The sequence below is a fragment of the Haliotis asinina genome, chromosome 12 (assembly GCF_037392515.1).
Source record: "Haliotis asinina isolate JCU_RB_2024 chromosome 12, JCU_Hal_asi_v2, whole genome shotgun sequence".
NCBI lineage: Eukaryota > Metazoa > Mollusca > Gastropoda > Lepetellida > Haliotidae > Haliotis > Haliotis asinina.
In genome coordinates, this window is record NC_090291.1 from 20,582,769 (window position 1) to 20,594,739 (window position 11,971).

Sequence of the window (11,971 nt, forward strand, 5' to 3'; positions counted from 1 at the left end):
TAATTTTGTCTGATGATATGTTTGAAAGAACACCAAAAGACTAGTGGTTGTGTGACACAACTGATTGTGTGTGAATGCTGCATTTGTTGGACAATGGACAAGTCTGACCCAGACAATTCAGGGATAATTGTCAAAGGGACATGATGATTCTCTAGCAATCAAGTCCAGCATAAATTGGTGATAACCAGTCATAACACATGATTACCTCTGGAGTATACTATCAGGAAGCTGTGTTATATGTAATTAAACTGAACAGTGTAACATATTTATTGATGTGGACTCAAGTTTGTAGCACTGTCTGAACACAATACAGATAATAAGGATTATGGTATAAGGTGTATTGCACATTATATGATAGGGTAATAAAGACAACAGGTACATAAACTGTAAACTGCTCAGAGAAACATCCTCATAAAATATATTGCTGCTGTCCAGTTACACTGAATGTTTACAACAATAACAAGACATGGATAATGCAAACATCAGTTACATGCATCAGTCCAACCAGCTGTTTTACTATCATAGGAAATATACAAGTTATTCCAACCCAAGAAATGTGGTGTTGAATTGTCCCACTGAACTCTGGGGGACCTTCATTTGTGAACAATACTCTGTAGGACATGTTATTGCTGCTTCTTGTGTTTTTGGGCCAGGAGTCTGACGGAGTCGGCAGGATAGGATCCATAGCGACGCTTGCTGTAGTTTTTGGGCCGGATCCAGCCATAGGCCATGCCATCCTCATTGGCTGGGAGCTTCTGTTTGATCACCTGACCTAAAATATACCACTTGCTGATAAAGAAAGGAGGTTGATAAGAGGAAAGATCCCTGAGTTTTGGTCAACCATACAAATTGAGGTTGGTACCCCAAAACAATAAATTCTGCAGAGTCTGGCAATCCAGGATTTGGGAAAACGGGGTGCAAATAAGCTTGAGTTCATGGATGTTGGAAGGTGAGTGACCAACTAAGCCTGACAAGGAAGTACATGGTACAATGAGCAAACCCATTTGGTTTGTGAAAGGGAGAGGAGTTGTAGAATAGTGCACATGCAATGCATGATGACGACAGTGATTCCTCACATAGCTGCACACCCTGGCTCGTAAAACTCATGTGGTCGGTGTAGCAACTACGCTCAATCAGTCATGGACAACCTGTTCATTCGCAGTAGCAAGCTCACAGTTAAAGGGCAGCTGTCATACATGCATATACAGGTCAATTCCCAGGTCAGTGCTCAACTTATCTTTGTTTGCTAGTAAGTAATACATGTCATTTAGTAGACAATGATGCTTGCTTTTGTGGAGCAATAATCTGAACGACCCCTTTTAATACTAAAATCCAAATATGATTCGATAGCCATAAGTGCTACTATGCCACAACAGATCTGTAACTTCATCTCAAACAATCAACAACTCAGTCTCAGGAAATCTAGAATTTGGATGGAAACATGTTTTTCTTTCAGCTCCAGTTGGATTGAATCTGAAGAAAATCTAGACTTGATTTATGTGGGACTTTTGCTTGTCAGGCAGGAAACTAATACGGTTCAGGGACTGTGACACTAACCAACGTCATAGGACAAGTGTGTTGACTGCTGGGACCAGTGAGCCCGGATGGCCACAACTCTGACGTCACTGAGCTTCGTGACGTCCACTGAGCTCGCCGTCAGCGCCTCCTTGTCAGTGTTCTCGTAAGGTCGGGGTCTCCTGGCCTCCTCCTCTGACCCCTCATCGGACCCCGGGGGTTCCCAGGCTATTACAGGGGTCGGGGATGTCGCGGGACGATCCATGTGGGTATCTGATTCTGAAGATGTTGTTACATGTATTTGTCTTGCTATATAGTTACTATAGCAAGGCACCATTAACATTAGATACAATTATACTATATGTATATGCAGAAAACATTTGGAATGTAACACTGACAGTAAGGCAAACAACTCCTGACCAACAAAGGTTCGAGATGTGCAGTTTAGATACTACTTAACTACTATTGTCGATATCTCATGATCATGTGTACACACTTTAACTACACCAGGAATCTGCAGGTTCTAAATTTCTTTTGGATAAACTCGGCAGGGCATCTACTGTGATGAGGCACAGGATGACGTCAATGCGCGTCTTAATAACGAGCAGTTCGTACGTTGGTTGACCGTACAAATTGTTTTATATAGAGTGAATTGAATTTCACCACTGTCGTTGTGAATAAAATGTCAAACACGACATGGTTTGTAAGCCATTTAACCAGCTAGCGTGGTTTGATAGGTCGAGCTATGATGACTTAGATTTAAATCAGTTGTAAGAATGTGGTTGTTTCTAAAACAGTTGACAGAGGCTGTCTTATGTTTACATTGTAATATACCTCTTTCAGTCCGAGCAGTGGGCAAGACTCTGAAATAGAAAATATTACTTGTACATGTATTGTCTATTTACGAAACATTGGTCTAGCTAGATGCTGTTAAATTTATCCCCATAAAGGTAAGGCTGATGAAAAATATGTATAGTGACCTAAAAAACCAAACATATATGCACGCAACTAGGAACAGGTGATATATATATGTAAATCTGATTAAATGGCTTGGTCCCGTTAGTATCGTCGTATAGTTAAGGTCGCTATGTGCAATCGGGCCCTGTCCCTCAAGCTGAGGAAACCGTGATGGTCCGGGTTCAGTAACCCATGCTTGTCGTAAGAGGCGTTTTACGGGATCGGGTGGTCAGGTACGCTTACTTGGTTGACACATGTCATTGGATCGATGCTCTTGCTGTTGATCACAAGATTTCTGGTACAGACTCGATTATTTACAGACCGCAGCCACATAGCTGGGATATTGTTGAGTGCGGCGTGCAACTAAACTCACTTATGGCGATGGGAAACTGACGTAAGTTGTATTGAAAACTTCTAAGTCGGAATTATAATTCAGTAAATAGGAAACATAGACATCTTTGGTACCACGGGTCGGGGCGGCGGTTTTATTCCCCAACGATATACTATGTCAAGCCCATTTCCGGTCTATTCCGCCGTGATAATGCGCGAATTATGAGAAAAGCAGCGTAAATTCCAACATTCCTTGGTTATCTGAATACAGGTCACTCACAACTCCCTGCTGTCCGGTGCGTCCAGGTCCACATCACTGTTGTCGTCCACTGTGGCCTGACTGTCCTTGTTGTCCACCTGGCGGTGTGTCTGGTAGTCCTTCAACACGCATTGGACAATATTACCAATATTACCTTCAAAAAATGTTTGCTTCGCGGTTGATTGGCTACTTCATGCCATTATGTTCCTGTGGGGAACCATAGCAACGTGTCGTCATGTGAACGCCTGATCATAATTAGGTTGGAGATGACACCATGTAGTGTTCACAGAAGAGTTCTTTTTATGTCGACAGTCGGGTTTCATCAATGTTTTTCAGTGTTTCTATTGTATAACTTTCAAGGCTACCTTTCCCCCAGTGGAATCATGGAGACAGATGTCCTCTGATCTGGCCCGAAGTCTCTACTTAAGATCAATCAGAACCTACCTATTTCTACAGATATCTTCAGATATGGTTATCATACAAACTAACATTTCGCAATTTTGAATAATTACTATTATTATTATAAGTGTTCTTGTATAGCGCACAAATCAAACTGCTAGGCAATTTCTCTAGGCACTAGGTATTTTCCCTCGATCACCGGATGTCAATCTCAACAGCACATGGTATTTCAATCTCAACTCCCTGGGGAGTATACAACTCTTGCTGCCACTAGGCGCACCGAGTTTATTGTGGCTCTCTCATCCTAACGAGGTACCCATTTGACAGCTGGGTGGACTGGGACACATAGTCACAGCACTTTGTCCAAGTTTACTGCACGTTGCTGTACCCGTAACTAGGTGTAAGCATATACCAACGGATTCGTGGGTTCTTTTAAGTGCAATGGTTTGGGTGTCTTTCGTGAGTTACATTTAGGTTTACAAAACCAATTTCCGTACAACGACATTCAAAGAAACTAGTAGATTATTCTCAGCACCTCATGTTCATGCGCAGATTTCACAATAAATAGTTCATGAAATTTACTCTAGTTGACGCCATGATGAACAGTTTTCACGTATGTATTATTTTTAATGCTTTTCTCTGTTACAGAACTGAGTATGTGATCGTTCTGTAAACAATGCATCCAACGAAGTCGGTTATAACGAACTCTGGCTGACGTACCTCGAACTTCTGGAACGTATGTTCCTTTGCAAATAGCTCGCTGTACTTGCTGACAGCGTCCGTGGCTGAAAACTCCTGCACCATTGTCTGCAGCTTGGCAAGTCTCTCCCTGCTAGGGTCTCTGTGGGTGATGTGTTAAGAAAACATGATTATAGTCTCGTGGCGACGTTCCTATTCTATCGTCAGTTACTCGCATTACAAAATACAGACAAGTACCGCTGTGAAGGAAATCGCGGAAAATGTGCCTGCAATAAATCTTATGACGTCTATCTTCAGCGCTCGAAATACCTGCCTGACCGATCGACTGGGACGGGACGGGATCGGCAGACCTATTCTCGAAACGTTCGTAGTCCTACGAACTTCTTCAGCCCATTCATAACACGTTGGCTACGATCAAAGTTAAGAATTCTTAGGGCTAAGCCCGTTTCGAGAATAAGGGTCCTGATTCTCAAATTCACCTGCCCTACGATCGGTTAAAATTTAGACGACGTCCTGTATATGAATATATTTTGTGGGCAGGTAAGTTTTGGTCAGGGCTGGCAGGTTTTACATCTAACAAGCCCAGTGGTCTGGTTTGAAATTTTTTTGGAGTTCCATACCCTGCTATCTTGCAGCAGATATATATCGTCTACCAAGTATTTCTTGTTTTCTTGAAAGACACAGACAATGCCGTACCCCAGTTGCGTAGATCGATGTTAATGCTGTCAGTGACTGGATTATCAGACCAAGACTCGATCATTTACAGACCACCGCCATATAGCTGCAATATTGCTGTGTGTGCGGCTTTAAACAACAAACCAATGAAAGACACAGTTTGAATTCTAACACCGTGAATTAAAGTTCTGTAGAAGTTTAATGGCTACAAGTAGTGACTAAATTAGGAATAACCATGGAGTGAGTATTTACCTCGGGACTACCGGAAGTTCGACACAGCATTTTTTGACTACATGTTATGGTCACATTCAGGGTAATAATTTAGCGGTTTTCCCATTCGGTACACATCGGCGATATGTTTACCTCTCGCTCCCATCCAACATTGCCAGGTCCTTCAGCATTTCCTGGACCCTGTCACACACAGCTAGCAGACGCTGGAGTTCGTGGTCGTTGTAGGCAGACTCGCACTCCCTCATGTCCTGCAGGGACAGGAAACAGGTATTTCAGCCAGGCCGGAGAGGAACTGGCATCCTTTAGTGCAAATGTACAGATTAAGATCAACTCGAATTTAGAATTCGAACACACAACAGATCCTAACAACCATGAGAGGCAACTCTACACGTGTAATGATGCTACCATCGGCACCGACAGACTTGACCATAGCTGGCATAAGAGTGGACATTCTGCTGTGGGTTGCACTCTGCTGTGGATATTTATCAATATGTAACAAGGGTAAACTTGCTATTTTATTGAGATTGGGATTGGTCCATGCCTTAGAAAAAATGAAGAACATATGAGTAGCATAGGATAAATTTGATATCGTTTTTAATTTGATATCGTTTTTCCTTTCCACTCACTCGAATGAACTCCTGTCTGTTCATGATGTCTACTCGGAGACGAGTCTCGTACCGTAGATAGGTGTCGGTAGCCTGGCGGGACAGTTCTGTACGCTTCACCTCCAAGTCCTGATACTTCGGAGACGAGTCGCTTCGGAACGGAAATTCCGATATGGATTTTTGCACGTGCTCCAGAGCGTGCTTCTTCCGATGGTATTTCTGTAAAGTGCTTCAAAAATTAAAACTCGAGAGACTTGAGTCAACCAAGGTTAACACATCATTACTAATCTTAACTGTACCCGTCGGAGTTGGTCCGTGTTAAGGGACCGTTCATAATTTATGGTGCACGCGTGCGTATGTGTGTTGGTGGTGATGATCATTTAAACATATGGGCTTCATACATAGTACCCATGTTGACTTTAAAGCTTTAACCGATCCTCACCAGGGACGAAATCTCATAACACATGGCTGTGAAGGAGCTTGTGAAGCTTCTTTCGTAATCAACACGTGTTAATCCCCGCCAAGGCTGTTAGTGAATTGCTTCCCCCTTTATTTGATTGATGTCACAGCTGTTCGAATCCTTGATTTTTTATATTTTTTAAAAAAAAACTTCTACCGCTACAATCATTACATAATATAAGAATGTGAAATATGTAATGACTGCTGCGGCAGAATCTTCTACAAAATTCATTTCTTCACCTATTTTGTTCACATATGAAATATGAAATATAGGCTAATCATAACATATGAAGACGATATACGATTGTAAAAATCTATATTTTTATTTTTGTAAATTATTGTCCAGAGGTTCGAACACCTTAGGTTGACGCTATCACTGCAGGCACCGTGCCCCGTCACGACGTTGTGGATTATTCTAAACGAATACATCGTATTTTTGGTGGCCACCATGCCTACCTGTATACAGGTCGCTGTGACACAATATATAATATAACCTTGCAGTCTGCTGTTGTTGATGATCAGTGAACAATGTCACGAAAAACACAAACCAAGAGGTTGCAGCTCCGTTCATTGAAAGTATGATACACGTGAGTGAGGGAGTTTACTCCACATTTATCAATATATTCCAGGGGACACCAGAAACGGGATCCACACATTCTGCCCATGTGAGGAATCGAACACCGTCACTAAGAAGATTAAATATGTATAAAGACTATCACAAATTAAAGGCATTCAACCGAAAAGATAGTTGTCATGCAGAAAGAACTTCATATTTGCCAATAATGGTACCTGTCTCTTTCCTCACAACGGAACAATTATAATTTTTATATAACAAAATATACTGAGAACTCCTATATACATCCTTTCTCCACATATCGCCATAGGTCTAAGGTACCTTTGTCCGAGCTCATTTTGACAAAAAGAAATGCGAAGGTCAACAGGTGAATATGCATGACTAATGGTCGACGGGACGTTTCGACCTCAGCAATAACTTACAAGTCACAACATTATAAATAAGCACCTGCCATTGTTATCACCTGCGCCACTCCAATGCGCATTCTCCCCGTGTACCGCCATGAATAGACAGCACGTACCTTCTTAGCTTTCCGAACTCTCTCCTCAAGCTTCAGCTGCTTTTCCATGGCCTCGGCATACTTCGCCATTGTGGCGGACTGGGCCTCACGTTTGAAGGTGTCTTTGTAGTGCCTGAAGATGCAAAATGGTTGAATGAGTGTGATTTTAAGTCGCTTTTATCAATATTCCAACAATATCACGGCGAGGGACACAGAAAATGGGCTTCACACATAGTACCCACAACATCACTGTGGAGAATCGAACTCGGGTTTTCGGCATGACGAGCGGACGCTTTGCCCAATAGGCTACCCTACTGCCCCACAAGAGGTAGAAGTGGAATCAGTTTTATCATTAGTGTTTCAAACTTCATGCAAACGTTTCAGCTACATAGGTGAGAGACTTCTTTTAACTCTTAAGTAGAAGAACACTAAATTAGCAAGTGTATTATACATAGAGGTTTTTACGATATGGGCGAATTAGCCCACATCAAACACGTTGCAGTCATAAGAACAGTTTTCATAACATCTGCCGTAGTAAAATGGATTTGTGAGAATGCAATATTGGTGAAACAGATGGATGAAGCCATGGAAACATACCAAGTCTGGAAGATACGAAGCAGAAAAACGTACGACACAGCAGCATTCCCTTTCTACACACGTCATCAGTGTAATGCATTCCAGATAGGACTTGTACTACACAAGGACATTACGTCGATTATGTAAGAAAGGTGGAAGCGAATAGAGAAAACGCTTTATGACGGGGATTATCGTCATCGGTGAAAACATGCAGATGCGCACAATAGTTAGAAAAGTGTATGTGCGTGCATGGGTGCGCGCGCACACGCACACGCACGCAAACACACATACACACATTCTCAAAAGTGGGCACCCTTCCTTTCTCGAAAGCTGTGGGTTAGAATCCCTTTCGCCTGGTATCTTTTCCTATTATTGGGTCTCCCTGAAGAAATAAACATGTACAAAAGACCAGTATCACCATCCTCCCATTCTGCTGTACATGAGTGAGTATGATTTTACGCCGCTTTTAGCAATATTCCAGCAATACGACGGGCGACTCTAGAAATGTGCTTCACACATCGTGTCAGTGTGGGGCATTGAACCCGGAGTGATGAGCCAACGCTTTAACCATCAGGCTACCCCACGTACGCACATAAACACGCACGCACGCACTCACACACAAAAACATCACACACCGACACGTGCAACTACAAATACATACATCAATAGTAATGTATATATCACGTGATATGTAAACCGTACACAAACACAGACATGGGTCTGACTTACTCACTTTTTCACCATGGTCGCCTCATTCAAAATTCTGTTGGCAACTTTGTTGTGCAGCGGCGCCTTGTCAGTCGGTTCATTGAATATCTCTCTTAACACGGTGCGGAACTCGTGGTACTCGAAGTCTGTGAATAAGCCCCATGGAATATCACAGCAATCATGTTCACGTTACCGACAAAGGCATAAAGAAGACGCTTCTAAACAGGTAAACTTTATAGGTGTGAAGTGCCCGACCCCTCTCTCGTACTGACTGGTAATGTCAATTGTATGGCATTCATTATCGTTACAAAACAGTGTAGTGCAGCAGGTACTGCCAGGTAGGTACTGTTTTCATATGTAGGTGCACATTTTGTCTGAGACTGACGATGGATTAGGCTAGTGACATACTTCTCAACAGCCCTCTCAAGGGGATTATTGAAAGATACTTACTGTTACAGGGTCAAAATTGTCATATTTTACTTCTAGTTTTTACTAAAATTCGAAAAATATTCTACAATGTCTATTTGACCTTATTTTACTCTTTTCGTTATAAGACATATATTATTGTAATCATTAAGCCGTCACGGTCAGGCGCACCCTCGGGAGTCGGGGCAGTATGTACATTGTGAGGCTCAGCCTCCTTGTCACCATTGCAACTGTAAACTTAAGTTGTTTTCATATGTAGGTGCACATTTTGTCTGAGACTGACGATGGATTAGGCTAGTGACATACTTCTCAACAGCCCTCTCAAGGGGATTATTGAAAGATACTTACTGTTACAGGGTCAAAATTGTCATATTTTACTTCTAGTTTTTACTAAAATTCGAAAAATATTCTACAATGTCTATTTGACCTTATTTTACTCTTTTCGTTATAAGACATATATTATTGTAATCATTAAGCCGTCACGGTCAGGCGCACCCTCGGGAGTCGGGGCAGTATGTACATTGTGAGGCTCAGCCTCCTTGTCACCATTGCAACTGTAAACTTAAGTTGTTTTCATATGTAGGTGCACATTTTGTCTGAGACTGACGATGGATTAGGCTAGTGACATACTTCTCAACAGCCCTCTCAAGGGGATTATTGAAAGATACTTACTGTTACAGGGTCAAAATTGTCATATTTTACTTCTAGTTTTTACTAAAATTCGAAAAATATTCTACAATGTCTATTTGACCTTATTTTACTCTTTTCGTTATAAGACATATATTATTGTAATCATTAAGCCGTCACGGTCAGGCGCACCCTCGGGAGTCGGGGCAGTATGTACATTGTGAGGCTCAGCCTCCTTGTCACCATTGCAACTGTAAACTTAAGTTGAACCGCTTCGTTAGTATTGCCATGTTTGCTATTTATTGTTTCATTTAAAAATCAAAACTGTTGATGTTTCAAATAAATTATCACGTTGAAGTATTTACATAACATTGATCTCCATTTATTGTATTTACTCTAAAAGTCTACAATGATAAAATTTATAATAGTTTTCATTATTCAAGCAAGTATTCGAGTTACCTTTATTCTTAAACTAAAAGATAATGACTGATCCTTAATGTTCATCAACGAATCATAATGAGTCATTTACAGGTATTGTGTCATAACGCCTATGATGTTGATTACTTGTCTTACTTCGATATTCAGTGACTGCAACTGATTGGTCTGATTTATTGATTGTTCTGTTTACTGATTGACTGATTGGTTTATTGTTTGTCTAAAGAATAAACAATTCCTGCTTTGCCTGAGACCCCCCTCTGTTTGTTTTTGAAGAGGTGGAGATGCCCGAGTTAATTCCCCGCAATAGTTCTAAGCATAAACAGGCCCCAACTAAAGCCTGTTTCATTATTAACAAGAATCTACTACTTTGTATGGATTGTGCGAGTTGATTTCAACACCGCTTTCAGCAATCCGGCAAAGTCACGTCGAGGACACCAAGAATGGGCCTTATACATTGTACCCGTGTGGGGAATCGAACTTGGGAATTTGGCGTGACGAGCGAAAGGTTTAACCCCCAGGCTACTCTGCCGTCCCTGAGTACTTGTAACATGTAGCTTGTGTGATAACGTATTTTTCAGTTAAAATTAAATTTCATCCAAATTCACGACAGCTTTCTTCAAAGTAAAATAAAGATGAATGGGTTTGGTTATTCGTGTGGCATTTAAGATTCAGAAACAAATACAGTTATGCAGCATGAATGAAGGGTTTTGTACTACGTGGAGCTTTCGTCGTATCAGTTTAAACGAGATAATTCCACAGGTCGACATTGTCTTCTTTCCTTCCACACTTATTTCCTTCCTAGACCGGTGAAGATCAGAGATAGAATCGGCCATCAGGAACCCATGCTTGTCGTAACAGGCGACTAACGGGATGGGGTGGTCAGGTTGACACACGTGCTCGTATGTCTCTCGCGTAGATCGATGCTCATGTTATTGATCACTGAGTTGTCTGATCCAGACTCGATTATTTACAGACCGCCGGAATATCGTGGAATAATGCTGAGTGCAACAAGCCAGTCAACCCATATTTCACTCTAACTTCGTTTCGCGTTGATTTCAGTTGGTTTTTTTTACCCACTCCATAATTAGTTAATGTTAAAAATTGAAAGTAATCAACTCGTATTTATTTTTTTTAGAAATAATCATCATAACGAATAACATTTGTAAAACTGCAGAAAGAAAATCGTGGATTACAGTTATACCCATTAACAGTGGGGAATAATGATGCCCTACCCTTCAGTATAAGCTGTACAGTCAAGTGATCAGTGAGGTGGCATTACGAGCAGACACCAACCTAATGTATCGGCGAGCTTCCTGTTCCATCTGGCTGCCAGTTGTTCTAGAGCGACCGAGTAGTTCATTTCGAGCCGAGCCCTGTCCTCCATGTACTCCGACAGATACTTCAAGGACCTTCGACGTAAACACGTGAAAGTTAGAGTCAAGAAACAAGTGTCGGCGGAGTCCTACCATGTGCATATAGCACTGAGCTTCCACGAACATTACACAGTGTTGCCATTCCGGAAATCAGTTGTGAGGTGTTGCGTGACGAGCGTCGATACGTAAAGTGAACTATAAAATAATTCCTCAACACTAGTGGTACTGCGACGGTAATGAGGTAGACTAATGGTTAGTCTCTGAATATATATAATTTTGACAGTGGCAAACTAACCCGTATAAATGGGAAAGGAGATCAGACATTCAGAACCAGAGGAAATCTCGACTTGCTTCATTTACGTCATTGCAGGGAAAGCTTGGCAGTAGGGAAAATAATGTGGTTCAGGGACTGTTATGGTCTTTGCTCCAGGGTTGTACGGAGTGCTGAGCCCATGTATGTATACAGTAATTCTTTTCTTCAAGGAGGCGTCTAGATTGACGGACAGTACAACCAAATCTGTAATTCATCATTTTTTAGTGAATTATCCTTCAAACTGTTAATTTTGACCTTAGGGATTTGTGAAAGAACTACTATCACCAGTGCTACAACCACTACTACTA

General features: G+C 41.6%; 1 protein-coding gene across 1 annotated transcript; it reads right to left on the reverse strand.

Moving 5' to 3' along the window:
• Positions 1-326: 326 nt before the first annotated feature.
• On the reverse strand, positions 327-11,337 carry LOC137257428 (uncharacterized). The gene is made up of 10 exons (XM_067794760.1): positions 11,271-11,337; positions 8,512-8,632; positions 7,224-7,335; positions 5,692-5,889; positions 5,198-5,313; positions 4,181-4,301; positions 3,083-3,180; positions 2,350-2,378; positions 1,558-1,794; positions 327-772 (listed from the first exon to the last, which is right to left on the reverse strand). The coding sequence occupies exons 1-10, from the start codon at positions 11,335-11,337 to the stop codon at positions 624-626; spliced, it is 1,248 nt and encodes a 415-aa protein (XP_067650861.1). The 3' UTR covers positions 327-623.
• Positions 11,338-11,971: the final 634 nt, after the last annotated feature.

Bases quoted from the DNA above. Each gene is read 5' to 3' on its own strand.
- LOC137257428 (XM_067794760.1), bottom strand. From the start codon at position 11,337: ATGAACTACTCGGTCGCTCTAGAACAACTGGCAGCCAGATGGAACAGG. The intron at 5,314-5,691 runs GTGAGTGGAAAG...CTGTCCCTGCAG, and splicing joins ACAGACAGGAGTTCATTCGA to GACATGAGGGAGTGCGAGTC. The intron at 2,379-3,082 runs GTGAGTGACCTG...TTTCTATTTCAG, and splicing joins GCACCGGACAGCAGGGAGTT to AGTCTTGCCCACTGCTCGGA.